At 35.2% G+C, this 22,559-nt stretch overlaps 1 protein-coding gene across 3 annotated transcripts in view; it reads left to right on the plus strand.

Moving 5' to 3' along the window:
* Positions 1–22,559, plus strand: part of IL1RAPL2 (interleukin 1 receptor accessory protein like 2) — a 1,211,101-nt gene that overhangs the window by 64,884 nt on the left and 1,123,658 nt on the right. For all 3 annotated transcript variants that reach the window (XM_045051172.1, XM_045051173.1, XM_045051174.1), the window contains one exon: positions 2,499–2,599. In XM_045051172.1, coding sequence (XP_044907107.1) covers positions 2,518–2,599 — 82 coding nt within the window. In that variant the 5' untranslated portion in view covers positions 2,499–2,517. The remainder of the gene's footprint in view (positions 1–2,498; positions 2,600–22,559) is intronic.

Consider the following 22,559-nt stretch of genomic DNA (forward strand, 5'->3'; position numbering starts at 1 on the left):
GAATATACCAACAGGTGAGGGAGTTGCAGTGTTTATTCACTAACTCCCATTACTGAAAGTAACTCATGGGGTGTTAGCAACTTGGAACTTCCAGACTGCCTCCCCTGCTGTTCAACTTACTTTGTAGATAGAAAAGCACCCCCTGGGAGAGAAACATAGGAAGTCTTCTGCAAATGACTTTTGGGGTAGGCCAAGAGGATATGGGTAGGGTAACAACAGTGTCAACTATAGCAGGGGAAACCACATATCTTGGATTTGAATAATCATATATTTGTTAATAGATATTCTATTTCAAACAAATGGGTAACTTGAATAAAAACATGAAAGCTGCCATTTATTTGTATTAATGAGACCCTTGATATGATATCTACACGATCTTCTTTTATCCATTGAAAATGGATAATGACTAGGTGACTATCTTCATGAATATAATATTCTAGTGGTCAAGGTGTGGGCAGAAACAACCAAGCTAATAAATGCAACTGATTCATTAAGAGTTTTAACTCAGTGAAGTATAACTCTGAAATAGTATTGTTTTTCCCAATGATTTCTATTTGTTGTACTGTACTGTACTTTGTTTTTTCCACGGGGATATGGTGACAATGATAATCATTTCAGTCTGATTATATAACTTTTCAGCTGTTTTCAGAGTTTCATTCTGATTTTAAAGACTTTGTTCTAAGCTCCTATCTGATTCAAATAGTGTCTCTTCCTTTTTCTTTAAACAGATGAGACATTCCAGTAGCTAGGAATTTGGAGGGTGTGTGGTAGATTTTCACACATCAGCCATGTGCCTTCTCCATTGGTGTTGCATAGGGAGATAAATGACTAGGGACAAGGGAGAGGGAAAAAATATGCTTTTGATTGCCTGTGTCTTTTCCTTGGTTGACCATAATTGCCCTTCTAGCCATCTATAGGCTCTGTATAAATAGTTAGTTGTTGTGACAGGCCTGATGATGAGATGATCCCCCCAGCATTTCCTCTTGGCAATGAAGTCTCTTTCAAAATTTGATTAAATCTTCCCTCAGAACTTCAACTAGTGATATGATATCACTTTTCTCTCAAGTGTACTCATCTTATCCTGTGCTGTAAAGCCTCTGACAAGAATCATCTACCCAGTCCAATTTGAATCTTTGGTAATGTGCCAAATCCATTCCATGCTTCTTGGGACCAGAAATTTAGTATGTGATAGGGATTGGTAGAGATTAGTACTGGCCTCTTGTCATCTGAAATTTCCAACACACCATCCTTCCTCAAAGTTCTCTGTCACTGTTCCAGTAGTATGGGAGAAGTCCAGCATGTCATCTGGGAAAGGAAAACCTGTCTTTGTTATCAAAAGGTGACATTCTCCTCTTTCTCAGTCTTCTTTGTTTATTGATGGAGAGAAGATGGGATGATAAAGAACTAGCTGCATTGGATAGTGAACAGGTGGCCTCAGACCCCAAACTCTACAAGTTTTCTGAATTTAGGATATCAGGTGGATATAAATTCTGAGGTGAATACTGGGAATACTCGATGCTTGATATCATCCTGTTACTCTCAAATTCTGGGTAAGGTTCTGCACCTTTAGGTACAAACCAATTATTCAAGAAACAAATCTTTACATGGAATTCTGGATCTTTAAAATGACATCCAGAGGGTGTTCTTGCTTTTCCACTCAGATTTGCTTCCACTCATTATTTTAGGGATCACTGTGCTTTCATTCTTATTGTCCCCTTTGCCATATTTATGTCTTGGGTTTATGATAAACCCAGTATACCTCTGTGGTGCTTATATTCTGATTGTTAGAGGATCTCGATCCTATTTGAAACTTTTTACACTTATTTTTCTCTTTGGAACAGTTTCATTACAATTGTTTAAAGTTCAGTATTGTTAATTTTAAAATATTGTCAAAGTTGAGTAAAAACCCTTGTGATATAAATAAAATAATTATAAGTGCTGATCAGTCTTATGAATAAAACAGCAGGGAGGTGAGTCAGAGAATGACAGAGTGAGACTTTAGGTAGTTGGAAAAAGTGTTTTTGTGTGACTGAAGACAATAGAATGTTAAGGAACCAACTGTGTGAAGAGTGGGGTGAAGTATACTAGGAGGAAGACAAACTGTAAAGACTACAAGAAGCAAATGACCTTGACACATTCCAGGGACAGATAAAATATTCATAATGGCTGGAGCATAACCAACAAGGAGGAGAGTGTTGTCATATAAGATCAAAGAGGTAGCCAGGGCCCCACCTTTACGCCCTTAATGGCCTAATGGAAGGAGTTCAGATTTTACTCCAAATCCAATGGGAAGCCATTGAAAACTTTTAAGCAGGGAACTTTGGCATGATTCAACTGTGTGCATTCATGTTTTCTTCCATTTGAATAAAAATAAAAACAAAGGTCACTAGAATGTCATTGTTTCTGTAATGTGTCCTTGAGATATGTGAAATTTTAGCTGCTAGTTTGTTGATGCCAAGATCTGTGATTCAATTTCATATTATTTTTTTACTTTTCAGCTACTGAAGAAAGTGAACAATGAAGCCACCATTTCTTTTGGCCCTTGTGGTCTCTTCTGTAGTCAGCACAAATTTGAGGATGGTATCAAAGAGAAATTCTGGTAAGTTGCTTGCAAATTATATTTGATCAAAAATGTGTAGTTTTTGTGACATCCAGAAAGCATCTGTGCCTTTAACTATGAATATCTTGAAACAGAAATGCTTGAACTCCAGCTATGTTGGAAGGTAGCCAAGATAAGAATGAGATTTTAGCCTACCACTGAGAAAATGTTGGGGAACTAGTGGAATTTTGTTCAACTTCAGTGGCAATGTACTCTCAATGGACAATGAAATGTTAAGGGCCTACTTGGGGTTGGTTACATTTGCTAGTGACTGTACACCTGGGAGCAAACATTTGTAAATGAAAATACAGGAAACTTAAAAAAAAATATATATATATCCTTTGCCTCTTGATTGAGTGTGCAGCACTACTATTTAAATGAATTCTTTTGACATGTAGATTTATTTTTTGTTACATTTTCACATTTTTACTGAATCTCTAACAGGCAGAAGTTTAAAGCCTCCAAGTTAAGAAATATTAGCTAATTGCCTGAAGAGGAATTTCTTGAGAAGAATTATCTATTCATAGAACATGGTGGTCTGGCAGGCAGCCATGCTTGTACTGAAAGATCAGCTGTCATCGGTAGATGTCCCAATCAGAGCTTAAACATTGTTTAAAAACACTTGAATATATATGTCTTTCAGTTTTTATTATATAGTCTAGCTATAATTACAAACCATGCATGAGATTTTAAGAATTGATTTTCTGTCTACAATCATCCCAGTAAGACATTGAAGAATGTATTATTACATGGAAACAAAAGACTGTGAAGGGGCTTTCTGCTGGCTTCTAATTCAGTTATTTCCTAGAATTAAATGTATGCTCTTTACTTTCTCATTAAGTATAAAACCCAGAAAATAAAGTGCATGCCTATTTTTCAAAGCAATAAATGCTGGCTAGTGCTTGGAATTTGGTTAATGTTTGTTTTCTGAGGCAGGAATACTTGCTAATTGAAATAACTAAAGAACAGTATTGTTCTTCAATTGATATCACATTAATAAGTTTAGCATAAATGTGTCACAGGTTGTAAAATAGAGCACCACTACTGAAGTCCAAAGGATTCTGTAATGATAAGGGCAGGGCAATATATTAGCTTTTTCTCCCCTTAAGACTTGTGTATTTAACACATTTTTGCATATTGTGAATCTTTTTCAGCTGTGTTTAATATTTTACCGATAATATCTCTAACTTGGTATATTTTACGTGGCTGCCTTACCTTGCCTTAATCTTGAAGTCATATTTTCACTTTCAGTCTTGGTTCAGATTGATTTTTGCTAAAATAAAATACTCGGAGATATTACTTACTAGCAAAAGTAACCTCTTGGACCAGATTCCATGTTCTTCACTTTGCTGTGTCCTAATGTAGCAGAGTCTGAAAGCAAAGAAAAGGAATTGAGAGTTTAAAAAGACATCTATATCGATGAGGTCCCAATAGTTCATTTTTGCTTTCAATTCCCTTGCCTTTGGAGAAAGAATGAAATCTGGCCATTTGCAGCAACGTGGATGGGACTGGAGGGTATTATGCTAAGTGAAATAAGCCAGGCAGAAAAAGACTGATACCATATGTTTTTACTCATATGTGGATCTTGAGAATCTTAACAGAAGACCATGGGGGAGGGGAAGAGCAAAAAATAAGTTACAGAGAGGGAGGGAGGCAAACCAGAAGAGACTCTTAAGGACTGAGAACAAACTAAGGGTAGGTGGGAGGTGGGGGAGAGTGGAAAGTGTGTGATGGGCAGGGAGGAGGGCACTTGTTTGGATGAACCCTGGGTGTTGTATGGAAACCAATTTGATAAATTATATTAAAAAAAAACAGAAAAAAAAAGACATCTATATTATGGAAGTTTAATTCATGTAAAATCCAAACTAAGAAACAAAAACAAGTTGCTCTGTGTGTATGTATTCAGTTTTCTTTCCTTGGTTTGCTTATTATATTTATAAGGACAAAGATTGTTAACAATGTGTATACATAGAGGAAGTTCTCATTGACACACGGGTGCCCTTTAAATATTAACTTTTTTATGCTTTGCTCCTTTATTCTTTACTTAGCAAGTGTGAGGCCATTTGTGGCTTATGAGAGGTTCTTAGTTGTGTCTTCTTAATGTGGCCAAGTGATGCCATATTTGCAGTGAACTTTATTGAAGCAACATTACCCAAAAAGCTATTCCCCTTTGAGTGAATGCATTTGAATAATTTCAGTCTCTGTTTCCCCATATGTTTACCCTCAGCTACCTCATAGGACAATAGAAATTATAATTTTGGAACAAAACTTTTCCTACAGATCTGGGCAGTGGAGATGGTTTGAATGCAGTTAGTCTTTCTCTCATAACATAAAAGCCTTCTTGCTTTTATTTGTGGTGCATATGGAGTAGGCAGGAAAGACTAATGGGTTTATGTTGTTGGTTTGTGCATGTCTGTGTATGGTGTTTTGTTTTTTTTTTTATTTCAAAATACAAAAACAAAAATCAAGCATGGGATAAATAAAAGACGTCCTAAGTTACCCATAGGTGATGAGAATGGGAGTACTTTGGAGCAGTTCTTTTCACTCTTTCTTTCTATTTAGGTACCTCATAACATCCTTCCCAGCCCCTACACTCATGATAATATTATTATTTTATGTAAAAAAAATATAATTATTTGCACTCTCATTATGATGGTCCTATTTGACCTTATTTTTTAAAGAACATTAAAGATTGCTTTGACAAATCTGTAGTACAAAATTTTGTTTCACGCAATCTGTGAGGTCCTTTGGCCTTTGCCAATTAAAGAGATCCAGATTTAAACTTGCATATCTGTTCTTCTTGGAATCACCAATGGAACTCAGAACTTTCATTTTTCCCCCTACTTCCCTTTTTCCAAGTGAAAAATGAATGATTGTGCCTTTCACTCATTAATAGTAATAACTATTTAGTGTGAGATGTGAAGCCAATTATAATGATTTTTGTGCCATTCATTATAGACAGGGATCTCTTTCACTAATATCTCTTCAACTAATGCCAAAGGTTCTTTAATGCACAAGACACAAGACCAAGGGATAGAAGCTTCTTTTTCTGTACTTGTCAATCAAGGAAAAAAAAAATAAAAGACTTAACTTTTTTTTTTTAAATTTAGCTTGGGCACATATTGAAATGAACCTCCTAGTTTCTGGTAATATACAGTTTTTAAAAGCTGTAGCACAGGTTATGTTTCTAGGTAATACCTATTCACACTGGGCAAGCCCAAATATCAACTCTACATAGGTAAACAGAAAAAAATGGCTCTGAGGTTGCATTAGCATCTAATTTTTTCTTTTTTTTTTGCATTAGCATCTAATTTTAAGCACTGTAGCTGATTGATCAAGTGTAAGCTTGTCATCGTCACAGAATGCCCATGAGGTCCTTCAGCAATGGCATTCTCTAAATCTAAGACTAAATAAGGTCATTTAGAAAATCTACTCAATTAAAAATAGGTTTGCTTTACTTAAACGTGTCATTTTTTTATGGCAGGGAATTGGCTGATATCTTGACAAAGTCTATTGAATGGCAGACATGCCCAGTGGAGGACACATGTATCAAAACTAATTTTTAATAGGATGGGTGGGAGAAAAACTCTCTCAGGAAGAGAACACCCAAGAGCTTCTATATAGCTATTTCTTTTTGCCTCAAAAATTATGTCCTCAGAATATACATGGTTTTTATTTGGGAGGGGGCATTAAATTCTCCCCTTTGCTTTTCTCTGACTTTTGCTGTTGTTGCTACAGGAAAATGTGAGCTGTGTTAGGCAGTTGTTGGCATTAGGCTCCCCCAGCCTGGATCTTCGTATCAGGGAAGAAAGGAATAAGGAATAGGGTGACCAATTTGATGAGAAGTTATGTTTAATTCTGAATCCAAATTGGGTTATTTTGCAATCAGTACATTTGGAGAAGGACTACAACAAAGCAACTTCTCAATGATCTGGTGTTTCAAGGAAAATTGCAGAGTTATCAAAATATCTTAATCAACTACGAAAATGTAGACCCTAGGGGTAAGGAGGATGTGAAGGCCTGCTGGCACATAGTGAGTACTTATAGATACATTTTGGATCGACTTGAACATACAATGCCGTGAATGGTTTTACATGAGGCTTTAGCTTGTAGGTTTATAGAATTATGGAGTTTTATGATTGTTGATGAGAGAGTAGTAGTTTGTTTTCACTAAAAATTCTTTGGTTTTAGAATTTCTAGTCATATGATTGAGGAAGATCTTAAGGCAGAAATAGAGGTTATGTGAGTTTGCATTTCTACCCAAAGCTAGAAAGAGTATTTCAAACAACTTCCAAGTGTAAGTAAAATAACTTTCCCTGTGAAATTGTTATATAATTAAAAATAAAATGAAATATCATGCTTCAAATTCTTAAAAAGGAGACAAAATGTTTTATTTTAAAATAGTGATTAGAAGTAATGTTGCTCTGAGGATATTCACATTGTACCTATAACTTGGATTGCTAGAGTACCAGATTAGAAGTTAAAAGATAACAAGGTGTTAGTGAAATCTCATCTTCTAAATGTATGCTAATGAGCTAAGATCAAGGAGAAAAATACCTCCCTGTGATCTCTTCTGTACCTGATATGGATAACATGAGATTTGATACTTTTATCTCTTTAATTAGGGTGACTTCCATGGAGTAAACTGGATCTTGGAAGAAAGGAAAAGTGGTACTGGAAGGCTTGACTTAGTTATTGGAGCTGGTATAGGAGTGGTATTAGTGTTGGGAGTATGGAACAAAGTTTCTATCAAGTAAGGAGTGGTCAGGGATGAGAGTGATAAGTCAGAAACAATGTATGGCCAGAATGGACCTGAATGAAACACCCTTATTAAAGAAGTTGAAGGGCAAATAATTTTAGGATTTTTAGTCATTGAATTTTATATGGTCAAATGCATAGTCAGTCATGAAATACTTATTAAACTCTTACTATATGTGCAATATTACACTAATCTTGTGGGGCAAGAGGGTAGGGAAAATAAAGCAAAACTCCCTTGTTGAATAATATTTACTCTCATTGGGATAAATGAATGGTTAAGCAAATTGTGTTAACCTGAGAGAGTGCTATGCAGCTATTAAAATGACCACCATTTAGACTACATTCATATATAGAAATGTGAATATAAATAATAGTAAGCAAAAAAAACCCCAGTACACAATGATGTTAAAATATTCATTTACACTAATCAAAAATTAGAAAAGAATTTTGAATGATGTTTAGCACTTATAGATATATTTATAAATGATTTTTTTCTACAAGTCATTTAAATGTATAATAAAAATAAGAGATCTAATTAACTGGGAGGAAATACTTTTCCTGGGTATGCTTCACATATGAAACTTGGAGTAACAAAAGAGAATTTGATTCAGTATTAAACTTACACAGCAGGCCTCCAAAGCCAGGGGAGTCACAGAAAGACAGGATATATTGGACACTCTGTAGAAGATGAGAGGCTTGAGCCAGGCCCTGACAGCAGTTAGGACCAAGAGTGATCTGGAATAAGGCAGGAGCACATTAAAGGAAAAAAGCATAGTATGAGAGAAACGGATAGAAGATGGCAATGGGTATGGCACATGCATGTAAGGAGAAGTGTAAGCCAGCAAATGGAGAATGGTTGAAGTTGGCTAAGTAAGATAAGTCACGCTAAAAGATAGTGTTCCTGAGTTCTGGTTACAGTAGTATAGATTAGTAGTAGATTTTATTTTTCAGTAGAATAACGATGAATGATGACTCTTGCAGTCATCTACAGGGATGACTACAAAGGGTAGCCAGATGAAAGAGAAGTCTAAAATAATCCCATGGGGGAAAACAGAACTTGACTTGGGAATTTTACTCTGAGACGGATAGGAGTTAGTTTCTTTTTATGTTTTTATATTTATAATCTTGAAACATTTAAAACCTATAGAAAAGTTACAAGAATAGTACAATGGCCCCTCAATATACTCTTTACCTGTCTTCAACAGTTGTTAACATTTTGTTGCATGTTTTCTCTCCTCCCTCTCTTGCTCCCTGTTGCTCTTTTTTTACCATTAAGTATGATGTTAGCTATGAGTTTTTACAGGTAACCCTTTAAGAGATTGAGGAATTTCCTTTCTATTCCTACTTTGCTGAGATTTTTTTTTATTGCAAATTGGTAGTGAATTTTGTCACATGCTCTTTTTGCATCTATTGAGATGATGATGATTTTCTCCTTTATTATGTTAATGTGGTGAATCAAATGAATTGATTTTCAAGTATTCAACCACTCTTACTATAATAGATAAGCCCTACTTAGTCATGATGTATTATTCATTTTATATATTGCTGTATTTATTTAAAATTTTTTTGGTTTTTGAGGATTTTTGCATCTGTGTTCATTAGTGATATTGTCTGTAATATTTTGGTAATGTTTTCATTAGGTTTTGGTGTCAGAATTGTGTTTGCCTCATCTTAGGAAACATTGTTACCTCCTCTTTTCTGAATGGCATTATTGCTTCCTCAAAAGTTTGAGAGTATTGACTATTGATATTCTCTGGACTTGAAGTTCCATTTGTGGAAAGTTTTTGTTTATTGATGCTTTGATTTCTTCAATAGGCACGGAGCCACTCAGATTTTCTCTTCCTTCTTAAGTCAGTTTTGGTAATTTGTGTTTTTGTAAAGGATTTATTCATCTAAGTTTTAAAATTTATTGACATGAGCCATTCATAATATTCATTTAATATCTTTCAAATCCCTATAAGATCTGTAATATTATCCCTGCTTTCATTCCTGATTTTCTTTTCTTTTGATTAGTCTTGCTTGCTAAGGGTTTATTAAATTCATTAATCTTGTGAAGGAATCAGTTTTTGACTTGGTTAATTATTCTTTGTTGCTTGTTTATTTAATTGTTCCTTGTCCATTCATTATTTTGTTTTCTTATTTGGGGTTTAAGTTCTACTTCTTTTTGTAGTTTCTTAAGGTGGAAACTCAAATCACAGATCCTAAACCTTCCTTCTTATCTAATAAAGGCATTTAAAGTTAAAAATGTCCCTCTAAGAGGGAGCCAAAACATAAGAGACTCTTAAAAACTGTGAACAAACTGAGGGTTGATGGGGGGTGGGAGGGAGGGGAGGGTGCATGATGGGTATTGAGGAGGGCACCTGTTGGGATGAGCACTGGGTATTGTATGGAAACCAACTTGACAATAAATTTCATATTAAATAAGTAAGTAAATAAATAAATAAGTCCCTCTAAGTATTGCCTTAGCTGTGAACCCAAAATTTTAATCAATTGTATTTTCATTATTATGTAGTTCAAAACATTTTCTGATTTCCCTTGTAATTTATTCTTTGAACTGAAATTATTTAAAAGTGTTTTATATAAGAGACTCTTAAATATGGAGAACGAACAAACAGAGGGTTACTGGAGAGGTTGTGGGAGGGAAGATGGGCTAAATGGTAAGGGGCATTAAGGAATCTACTCCTGAAATCATTGTTACTATATGCTAACCAACTTGGATGTAAATTAAAAAAAATAAATTAAAAAATTATGTTAATTTCAAAATAGTAAGGATCTTATAGCTATATTATTTGTATTATTTCTAATTTAATTCCAATGTATGTATATCAGAGAATGTATCCTATAATATTTCAGTCTCTTGATATTTACTGAGATTTATTCCATGTTCCAGCATATGGCCTCTATTGATGAGTATTCCATATGCACTTGTGTATTATGCTATGCAGTGTTCTATGAATTTCAATCAGGTCAAGATGGCTGACAGTGTTTTTTCTGTCTTTTATATCCTTACTGATTTTATTGGATACTTGTACTATCAATTAGTGAGAGAGGGTTATTAATATATCCAACTAATATATCCAACTATAATTGTGGATTTGTCTCATTCTCCCTTTACCTTTCTCAACTTTACCTCTTGAATTTTGATGCTCTTATTAGTTGGATACATATTTAGAATTCTTTTGTCTTCCTGAAAAATTACCCTCCTTATCTCCTGTAATGCTATTTGTCTTGAATTTCACTTCTTCTGTGTTTAATAGAGTTGTGCTGACTTATGCTTACTGTTTTTATGTGTTATATATATATATATATTTTATTATCCTTTTACTCTCATCCTATTTGTAGCTTCAAATGTGAAATGCATATTTTATACACTCCATATTATTGAGTCTTTTTATCCAATCTAACAATGTTTATCTTTTAGATGAAGTGATTAGTCCATTTACAATGGATATAATTTTTGATATGTTTAAGTAACCATTTTCTATTTGTCTCTTCTAGTTTTTTTTTAATTTTTTTTAATTTTTATTTTACTAGTATTATTTTGAAATGTTTTATTTATTTTTGAGAGAGTGCAACTGCGGGAGGGGCAGAGAGAGAGAGGGACAGAAGATCTGAAGCGGGTTCTGCATTGATAGCTGTGAGACCAATGTGGGGCTTGAATTCACAAACGTTGAGATCATGACCTGAGCTGAAGTCAGTCACTCAACCAACTGAGCCACCTAGGTGCCCCTAGTTTTTTGTTACTGTTTTTACCTGTGGCTGTATTTATGTTTTATTTTGGGTTAGCTTAATAATTTTTAGTATTCCATTTTTATGTCCTCTATTGGCTTTATAACTATACCTTTTAAATATTTTTAGTGGGTACTTAAGATTGGGGGTCACAAACTATGGCTTGTGGGCCAAACCTACCCATTTCCTGTTTTTATAAAAAATAATGAACACAGTCACACTCCTTTATTTGCATATTGTCTATGGCTGCTTTGGTGCTATAATAGAGTTGAGCAGTTACTAAAAAGACTGTGTGGCCAACAATGCTTAAAATACTTACTACGTGGCCCTTTACAGAAAAAATCTGCTATCCCCTGCTCTAGGGCTTACAATGAGCATCCTTAACTTTACAAAGTCTATTTAGAGTTAATATTGTACCACTACATACTTCACATGTGAACCGTCATATTTGTTACTTTCCTCTTCTTGCTTATCACTTCATGCCTTATACTTCCCCCTTTGTACTTCACACATCATATTTCACACTTACATTTCTAACTTCCAGTTTCACAAATGTAATAGCCTTACAACAGTATAATTATATATTTGTAGTCCTTCATCCTTCATGGTATTGTTATGTATTTTACTTCAACATATAAACACTTTCTTAAACTGCAATTATTTGCTCTAAATCATCAGTTTTAATTTTCTAAGTAGTTATGAGAAATGAGAAACACAACTTATACATTTATTCATGTATTTACCATTTCTAGTGCTTTTCTTTCCCTCTGGTCATTCCTTCTCAGTTTGTTGGACATTTTTTTTTTTACCTTTTGTCATAGCACAAGTATGCCAGAGATAAATTCAGCTTTTGTTTATATAAAAATGTATTTGTTTCACCTCACGTTTGAGGGTTATTTGCCCCAGATATAGAATGCAATGTTGAGAGTTTCCTTATCTACAGATGTCATTCCATTGTTTTCCAGTCTGTATAGTTTCTCATGAGAAGCCAAGTGGACGGTCTTATCATGGTTGCCTTGTATGTAATGCCTTTTTTTCCTCTGGCTGCTTTAAAGACTTTCTCTTTCTCTTTGCTTTTCAGAACCTTGACTATCATGTGTTTAGTTGTTTTCTTTGTATCGATCAGGCTTAGGTATAGCTAAAATTCTTGAACTTTTGAATTAAAGTTTCTCATCAAATTGGACCAATGTTTATTATTTTTAGATATTTTCTGCCCCATTCTCAATCCTCCCTTCTGAAACTCCTATTGCATGAATGCTTGAGTACTTTATAATTATTTCTCAGGTTCTGAGATTCTATTCATATTGCTTCAGTTATTTTTTCTATACTTTTCAGATTGGAAAATTTTTACTGATCTGTCTTCCAGATCACTGATTCTTTTTTAAAGATTTTTTAAAATATTTATTTATTTATTGAGAGAGAGAGTGAGCATGAATGTGAGCAGGGGAGGGGCAGAGAGGAGGGAGACACAGAATCTGAAGCTGGCTTCAGGCTCTGAGCTGTCAGCACAGAGCCCAAAGCGGGGCTTGAACTCACAAACTGTGAGATCATGACCTGAACTGAAGTTGGACACTTACTCCACTGAGCCATCCAGGCACCCCAAGATCACTGATTTTTTATTCTGCTATCTGCTAAAACCCATACAGTGAAATTTTTATTTCAATTTCTATACTTTACAGTTTTAGAAATTTCCCTTTGCATCCTTTTATAGGTTCCATTTCTCTGTTGATGCTTATAATCTGATAACTCATTGAGGCCATATGTTTCCTTATGTCTTGAAGAATATTTTGTTAGTTCTTTAGGCATATTTATTATAGCTACCTTAAAGTCTTTATCTGCTAAATCCAATGTCTGGGCCATCTCAAGAGTGTTTTTTTTTTTTTTTTATAATTCTTTTTTTTTTCATTGATGTAGGTTACTTTTTTTCCATGTCAAGTTATTTTTTTTAATTGAGTACTGAAATTTGTTGATAATACATTGTCATGATACTAGATTATTTTATGTTCTTCTAAAGGGTATTGTGTTATAGCAACAGTTCAACTACTAATCTTGAACTTTTGGTGTTTAGTTTTATCCTTTCTTAGAATAGATCTGTGGAAAACCCAAGGTATGTCTCAATCACCTATGACTTGGTGGGATTCAACCTCTAATCTTTTTCTCCCTTGTGGATTTTGTCAAAGCTTGGTTTTAGGCTTCATTAGGGAGAATCTAGAGTAGACTGTATTTTATGACATAGTTCTTTCTTATAAATCAGGAACTTTCTGGAGTCTCAACTGAAAGGCCAGGTGTTAACAAAGTGTTTCCTAGTAGTACTGTTTGTCCTCTAATATCACTGTTCTGTTATTAACTGTATAATGGTCACTCTCTGATGATAAACCTTTGGGGGACATGTTTTGTTCATGTTAGCCCAGTCTTCAGTCAGGGGCTCATAGAGAACCTCCATACAGATTTCATGGGCTCCCCTTTGTGAAGCTCTCTCCTTTTACTGAAGGTTTCAGCCATTTTAGCTGCTCTGATATCTGTAACTTCAGCTCAACAAGACATCTGGTCTCTTGTTAGAATTTGCATTCACTGTGACATAGTTGGGGAATTGTCCTCAAGTGGAGAGCTGGGTTGACTGTTGGGCTCACTGCATGAGTTTCATTCTCCACACCCCGCCCCCTGCCACCGAGATCACTGAGATCACAGTCTTGCACCACGTGAGAATAGTTGCTTCATATATTTTGTCCACTTTTATCATTACATTCTATGGGAGAACTAGTCTGGTTCCAGTTATTTCATCATAGCCTGAAGTAAAAGTTTTCTTGTTATCTTTTGATACCCCATCATTCTTTGAGCACTTCCTTGCTTTCTGTCATAAAGATGCTCCAGGCTTACCTTTCATACTTTCACTGTTTCAGCACTAGAAATAGCCATTTTTCCTGATTCTTTCTAGTGGAAAATGCTATTCATAAATGATTTCTAAAAACTGTGATTTAATTTGGATACTTCTGATTCAAATCCAACATGACAGGGTTCTTCACCTTTACCTATTCCACATTTTTATCTTTTTTTCTCACAGTGGAAATCTAATTCCCATCAACATCTATATACTTAGTTAATTATTTTCTCCTATAATTCATGCAAAATAGTTTCTGAACTACTGTACCAAAACTAGTATCAATAACAAACCTACTAAAAAGCACAAGATAGTTTACAATTCTTTTTGTCCTTTGAACTAATCCTACTAAATCTGTATATTCAGAGTGTTATGTTTAAAATTTACTTGAGTTAATTAATTTTCTCTGTGGTTATGCTATTAATTCAATGGATAAGTTCATTTGTGTCTTACTTGACTTGCTTTTTTATCCTTTTTGATTAAATTTTATTTCCAAAAGCATAAAACATATAATTGAAAATTCAAAATTATATAAAGAGAAATTCATCAAAGAAATCTCATTTGCATAACTTTTTCTTCCACCTTGTCTCACATATCTACTATTTATAATCAATTTCTTTAGTTTCTGGTATTTCTCTTTTCACAAGTCAATATGTATATTTTGTTTCCCCTTATTTCATACTTAAAATGTAGCAAAACTTAACTATTTGCTTTTTATGCTCCTTTTTGTTTCACGTATTGTATCTTGGAAATCAAGTAGTAAGATTGTTTTAGTATTTTTCTTATTGTAATGATATATTATGCTTAATAAACATTCAAACAATATCAAAATAGAATATTCTCTTATGATTTCATTTTCAGAGATAACCCATTGCATTTCATATAGATTCCCCCAGATAGTTTATTTGTGTGTGTGTGTGTGTTGTGTGTGTGTGTGTGTGTGTGTGTGTGTGTGTATGACGTATATAGGTTAAATCATGTAATTTTCAAACTTAGAATTATACTGTATTCTTCAACTTTATTTGTCCCTTAACATGATATCATAACCTCTAATCCTTGGCAATACCTTTGTAACTTAAACTTTTAAATACAATGTAGTTTTTCAATTGTGTGGATTTATTATAAATTTAAACCTGTGCTTTATTTATGCAGGTTATGTTTTTATCTGTAGGTTTTTGCTATTCCAAAACAATGCTGCAAAGGACATCCTATTACATATATTGTAGTGTATTAGAAAAACATTTTTTTTTGGTAGAATAGATTCCTACAAGTGGAAATATCACATACAGTTTTTATTTAAAAACTTAAAAGATGCTGACAAATTGCCCACCAATGTCACTGTACCAAATCTGTATTTCCACCAACAGAATATCATTATTCCTCTCTCAATATACATTTACTAACTATAATTGTCAATTAAACAATTTTTGACAATCTAAATCCAAATGAAAAAAATTTCATTGCTTACTAAAATTCCCATGTTGACTATGATGTGTATGTTCCTCAGAAGTGAGTGTGTGTGTGTGTGTGTGTGTGTGTGTGTGCCCGCGTGCACGAGAGGGGGGGAGAGTGAGGGAGATATTAAAATCAGCAGCAAAGAAATACATTTGGTTAAATCTCTGACCATTCTATTAAGGTGGGCAACAAAGGATGGTGAAGGAAAATGTGAGTTAAGACCTAAATTCATTATTTGGGTTGCTATACAACATCAGCAACATCTGATATAATTGAAATATTGAAGTCCTTTTTGACACTGGTCCTTCTAAATGAAAATATAGTTTCATGTGGGTAATTAAACTAATTAAAATGCTTAATAATTTAAATGCTGGAAAGTCTGAAAACAGCTCCATATGGGGATCTTATACAACTCTGTAGTATGATCCAAATACACAAGTTACCAAGCTTGGTATCATGTTGGATTTGTTACTGTCCATAAAGGGGGAAAATGTGAAAGAAGTAAGAGTAAATTGAGAATTCTATTAATTTTGATGTTAGGATTTAGCCCATCCAGAAGAACAGCCAAGAACTGCAGTGAATGGGCTTTTTTCTATTCTGTTGTTTTGGAATGAAAGGATAGTGTATCTGCCAGAGTGGAGAGAAGCTTTGAATGCCTATCATTTCTGCTAGGTTAGTTTCTATCATAACCCCACTCATATAGGCATGTCAGGCTAAAGTGCATCCCTTGTGGCTCTGTTGACTTCTACAGGTGTAATTTGCCCTAAATGAAATATGTATTCTGTAAAAGTATACCATTACTTCCTATTGTAGTGTGGTCCCTGGGGAAATCTGTTATCCAGAGATTTCTTAAAATATGCATGACACCCCTAGTCCATTAGAGGAATACTGAATATGCAGATTTAAACTTTTGCTAATATTCTGATTCTTGTCCTATTTTTGCTTCCATATATTTATCTAAAACTACCATAGAGAAGCATGACACTTGGTGAGGATTGTACCAGAACTGTTCAGTTTAAAAGATATGCCTTGAAATTTGATGACCTTCCCCCAGGCTAAGAAAAGTCCAGCCTTGCTTTTCTCTGTGAGTGTGACTTAGGAGAGCTGTATTGTAAGTGTATTCTCCCTAAAAGGTTACAGACAAGAAATACATGGTTTTAAGAGGCACCCATAAACTCTTCAGATGAATGACGTGTATTTGGCATCATTGCTTTCTGGAGAAATGAGACAGTGGTTGCCTGGAACTAAATTATGCTAAGGAATATTGTAGAAACGTGGTATTTATTAATTCACCAAGCATGCAAAACAACTGTGTAAAAAAGTACTGTGCAGCTACCTTTAGGTGATAAGAAATGGATAAGGCATGCAATTTGCCCCCAAGGAATTCATTAAATCATAGGGGAAGGGATAAATTAACATGCGTAGTGCTACTATATGCCAGGCACTTTACATACATTGTTTCTTCATACAAAGGCACTGAGGTAGTAGGTCCCACTCTTGTTTTGTTTTAAATATTTGGAAAATTGAGGCTTAGAGTGGCTAAATGGCCACTTTTATATAGCAAGTAAAGGGAAGAACCAGGATTTAAACCCAGATTTATCTGGGTCCAGTGTCCTTCTCTTAAATTCTCTGCCATTCTGCCCCTTTGGGCACTGTTATCCTCATTTTAGAGATGAGAAACCTGAAACTCAGGGAGGGTAAGTTTATCTGAGGTCACCAGCTATTAAATGGGAAATCCAGGTTTTGGACCATGAACTGCTTGCAAAGATTATGCTCTTTCACTACACCATGGATATGTTTTATTTACAACTCTTATAAAAGGTATAAAAAGTAAGTACCATAAAAGAGGTACAGATGAAAGAAGCTATTTCCAGCTGGGAATGAAGGTGATTAAGGAAGGCTTCATGGGAGAGGTGTCATTTGAAATTGACTATAAAGACTGGGTTGGGGATAGTGATGGGGGTGATATTCTTAGCAGAGATAACAGCAGGAGCAAATGTATGGATGCTTAAAGGGCAGGCTATTTTTGAGTACTAAATAGCCCAGATTGGCAGGAGCATAGTATAAGATCCAACTAGTTGAGGAGACATATTTGCACAGAAACAAGAGCTAGACAGATGGTGTCTTGAGTGTATATCCAGTTTTCAAAATTATAGGAAATATATTGAGAGTCTAGAAAGGAAATATATTGAATTACTTCAATTGGAAGACAAAGGGCAAGATTGAGGGGACATTCTAGTCTTGGGCTTCTAGTGTTTCTGTTCACATGCTTTCCATTTGCTGTAATAAGGTTCAATCAGCTTTATTTTCAATTATGAAAATGTATTTGAATAAAAGAAATTACTGAGTAAGGCGTCACCCTCAATTATAAATTAAAATTAAGTTTGTGTTCTTCAATCTTCAGCCTCAGGGAATTAATGATGAAACAACAATAACAACAACCAAAAAAAAAGGAACTTCTTTCTGGTCTTAGCATTACCAGCAGGTGGCACTGTAATGCATTCCTTCTATAGATCTAAAGTAGCAGTTTACCATCATGTGGCTGTCTTAGGAGTCTGACATGAGAAGGAATAACAGCTTTTATAGTTTCTGTACCGGTGATTGGGCTGATCTTTGCACATATGCAATAAGTTTACCCTACCTGATGTTCTAGTTTGTGAGAGCTAGTCTGCTTAGATGATCACAGAACCACCACTGGATCTTTCCATTTTTCCCAAAGCAGGTGACTCTGAGGCATAGCTCTAGTTACCCTTCAAGCAGTCAAGCAATTCCGATTGGAGGTTGAATAAAACGTTACAGGAAGCAGATTTTACCTTTGGCACTCCCCACAGCCACTCTGCCTTAATACTTTGCTTCTTTCTTGGGCATATAGTCATTGCTAAGTCTGAACAGTATTAAGAAGATTCAGTTTTCTTGACCCATCTCTCCCTCTCCCCTTTACTCAAAACTGTCCTGTTCTTTAATAGGTGATGACTAGTTCATTTTTAAACCAATCTAGGTTGGTACTTTGTGACACTACTGAGCATTTGATTCTTTTGGACATGACTTCCATTTTGACACTCTTCTCCTCTTGCTCAAGTGACACCATATTATCTTGGATCTTTGTAGCCACTCTTTTTTAGTCTCCATTTTTACCTCATTTTCTTCGTACTGTCCTTACAAAGTTGTTTTTCACCAGTATTTTCTCCTCAATATGCCCTTTAAAAATAATCCTCTATTTTTCCTGAGTTTTCATTCCCTTGGTATTAACTATCCACTGTTAGTGTTTCTCAACACTGGTTACATAATAGAATCATCTAGGGAGCTTTTAAAAGATACTCTTGGGGGCACCTGGGTGGCTCAGTTGGTTGAGCATCTGACTTCTTCTCAGGCCTTGATCTCCTGAGCTAAAGCCCCACATTGGGCTCCCTGCTGTCAGTGCAGAGCCCACTTTAGATCCTCTGTCCCTCTCTCTGCCCCTCCCCCACTTGCAGTCTCTCAAAATTAAATTAAAAATATTTAAAAAAAATACCCTTGTATAAGTCTCACCCCCTAGAGATACTGATTTATTTAGGTTGGAGTGAGGTCTGGGCTTCAGTATCTTTTTAAATTATATTTTAACTTTGAGGTGATTCTAATGTGCAACCACAGATAAGACCCCTTGCCCCTTTGAGGCTTCTAGATCTAGCAATACAGTCTTTCTGTGTCTTCTGAGATACGTGAAGCATTTTCCTGTTAGACATCTTCATTTGGCTGTCCTGCTTTGAACTCATTCCAAACTGAACTTTTAATCTCCTTCCTTCAAATTCCTCTCTTCCTATTGTATACCTTATCTTGGTTAAGATGGTTAAATTGTCTCATTCTTTTTGAGCCAGAATATATAGTGTCATCTCCAAATATTTCATAATTTTCCATAGCTAGTAACCACCAAGTTCTAATTCTATTTCTAAAATATCTTCCAAATCTGCCTCCCCCAACACCTCTTCATCCTACCTTCCATTGACCCAGTTCAGCCTTTCATCATTTCTTTCCTAAAGATTGTGCAATCCTCCTACCTGGTCTTCCTACCTTCAGCTTTCAGGCCCTTCTACACTCTCACACATTTTTTAAATAGTACTTGCAGATGTTTTTTTTTTTTTTTTTTTTACTAGTTTGTTTGCTTTTAATTGTAGATATGACCATGCCTGCTCCTATGAAATAAAACTCCTTTGACTCCCTATTGCATACAGGATGAAGTTTAAATGCCTTGTGGCATACAATCTGTGGTATACAAGGTCTGTCTTAGTTTATTTCTTAATTTGTTTATTCATTTAGTAATTAAACAGGCCACATGCCCCCCCAAAGCATTTTGGGTTATTCATCATTAAAAGAAACCCAAAACCAAAATACAAAAACAAAATCCAAAAAACAAAATTATTCAGTTTCCCAGCTCTGAGCATTTGATCTTATGCTTTTCTTCACTTCTAAATCGCTTCCCACCTTCTTTGCCTTTTGATAACCTTACTCATCTTTGATGACCCATTTCAAATGTCATTTTCTCTGTGAAGCTTTCCCTGGATTGTCCCCACCCACCCAACTCTTACAGGCAGATTTAATTTTCCTTCCCCTGTGTTCCTATAGAATTTTGTTTATTCCTCAGTAATGGAACTGGTCATATTGTGATTTAGTTATTTGTATATCTATCTTTTTTCCACACACTTGTGAACTCTTCAAAGGCAAGAACTGTTTTGTTTGAAATTCTCTGTACCTGGAAGACTGCCTTGCACATAGTAGTTAACGTACAAATGTTTGTTAGGTGACTGAATAAATGCTTTTGAATTGCTGGCACACTAGCAGGCTTGAAGAACAGAGTGATTGAGATAGGAAGTCGCTGAGCAATCTTGTATTACCAAGTATTCCACTTCTCACAGTTCAGTATTATGGCCAGAGCACAGCTACCTACCCTCAGGTTCTGCTGTCTGATGAGGAGGATTTACCAGTGCTATTGGAACCTTGTACATCTCCATCCTCATCTGCAGAGCCCACATTAGCATACACTTTATAGTCTTTCAGTGTATAAACACCACATACTTCAGCTTAATCTCCTCAATGTTCAGTGACAACCTATTTATGACTCAAGTGGTGTGAACTAGCTAAAGACAGACCATTGAAGAGCAAACTCTGGAGAGGGATGGCTAATTGTTTTATTTTTTTAAGAGAAAATACAATTCATGTAGCCTGCAATTACAAAAAGCCTTAAAACATGCTGTGTAAATGAAGAGCCAAAGTCTCTTTCTGCAATATACGCCATGGGAACCCATATTTAAACTTATGCCTTTGCTGCAAAATAATAGACAAAACAACAGTAATGGCAGAACTGGGAACGAGCAGGTTTTAAACCCTGTAGTGCAAATATTTTTGACAGTGTTTTTTATTCCTTATACAGCATACCCAGTGGAATGACAATATAAAGGAACTAGATCCCCAATTGTTAAGAGAGTAGGAGCACCTGATTTTATCAACATGCTGCTACATCTACCAGGTCTAAGTTAGCCTTTTATTGAGCCTCTGCATTTTATCCTCCCTTTTTATTTTTGTTCAAAGCAAAGTCTTCTAGCTCCTTGAGCTCTTCCCCAGTCACTCTCTAATTTCTCCTTTGATATCAGAGCCCAGACCTCTTGTACTTCTTTTCATTTTATTTAATCCCTAGGTGTCATTGTTAAATACTTTGTGTTTCACCTAACTGCTGCTTGGCCAAAGCTGTTGCTACTGATTTTAGCCTGCTTTTTACTTAGAATTAATTCTGTTTTCTTAAAGAGCTGACCAATTAGTGAGCAGATATCTAGAATGTGATCATGAGTTCAAGAAATCTACCTTAGATCCAAATTACAACTTGAATGCGATAAAAATGAAAACTGCATACCAAAAGGGCCCTTAAGACATAATTTAAAAAAATCCACTACCCAGTTATGTGCCTTTGTCCTTCCTTTTCTAGTTGTACCTTTTAATTCAGGAGCAGATCCCCTGAATGGCACCAAAATGTGGTTCACCAGCTCATCCTGCTGATTAGAAAAGTAGACAGGAAATATGTCGTTTGTTGTGAATATCATTACCAGGAAGTTAGAACAAAAACATCTTTAAAGTCATTGACAATTTGTTGCTAAAATGACATTTGTTTTTCTGTCTAAAGAGAGCCTTTCTATTTCCTCTTAGAAGGTTCAAACCCTGACTCCAATGTTTTGTGACCCAGGATATTAGGTTTACCTCTCTCACATGTAAAGGGAAGAGAATGAACAGCTCTATGTTCTGGGAAATTTCACCTTTCTCTTTTCTAATGTCGTTTTAGGACTTTTACTTTTGTACTTGTATTCACTGAATTATAAGATAGGGCATATCATAGCCTCTGACCTCTCAAGAGTTTTATTAGAAGGAACTTGTATCAGTCTTCTTAGATGTTCCCCTTGCATTTACTGGCTGCCCTTTTTGTTGCTCTTTATTAAGATCTTTGTCTGCCATTTTCACATTCATTATTTCTGCTGTTTTCAGTGTCCATTTGGGAAGGTGATAAGATTTTTTTGAGAAACTGGAGGATGGATCTTTTGCATTACTTTGTATACATTAACATGTTGATTTTATATAAACCCATAGGTTCTGGGTTAATTTACATAAACCTGGCTTTCAGGAAGGTAAAGACCTTGTCAAAGAAAATGAAATAAATCAAGATAGCTGAAACCAAGTATTTTCAAGTTATCAGAAAATGGGGTGGACAAACAAGAGTTGTAAGGTAGAGACTCTTTATAGTTATACTGTACTCACAAAGTCTTCATGTAGTAAGGAACCAGAGAGGTTATCTAATCCAGGCTCCCACTGGTATAGAAATTCTTTCTAGAGCACACCACACGGGTGATGGTCTAGTTGAAAGCTATACTTTCAGAATCAAGTGCCTAGTAAAGGAGCCTGTTTAATTTTGAAAAGTCTTTAACTGTTAAGACACCAAAATCTGTCCATTTGTAAGCTTCCATCAGTAGATCCTAGTTCTGTCTCCTAGAGTCTCATGGGATCCATCTAATTTAGTGGATCTTAATTTAGTATACATGTGGGGCGCCTGGGTGGCTCAGTCTGTTAAGTGGCCAACTTCAGCTCAGGTCATGATCTCGCAGTCCATGAGTTCAAGCCCTGCGT

This window comes from Felis catus, chromosome X, assembly GCF_018350175.1.
Source record: "Felis catus isolate Fca126 chromosome X, F.catus_Fca126_mat1.0, whole genome shotgun sequence".
Classification (NCBI taxonomy): Eukaryota; Metazoa; Chordata; class Mammalia; order Carnivora; family Felidae; genus Felis; species Felis catus.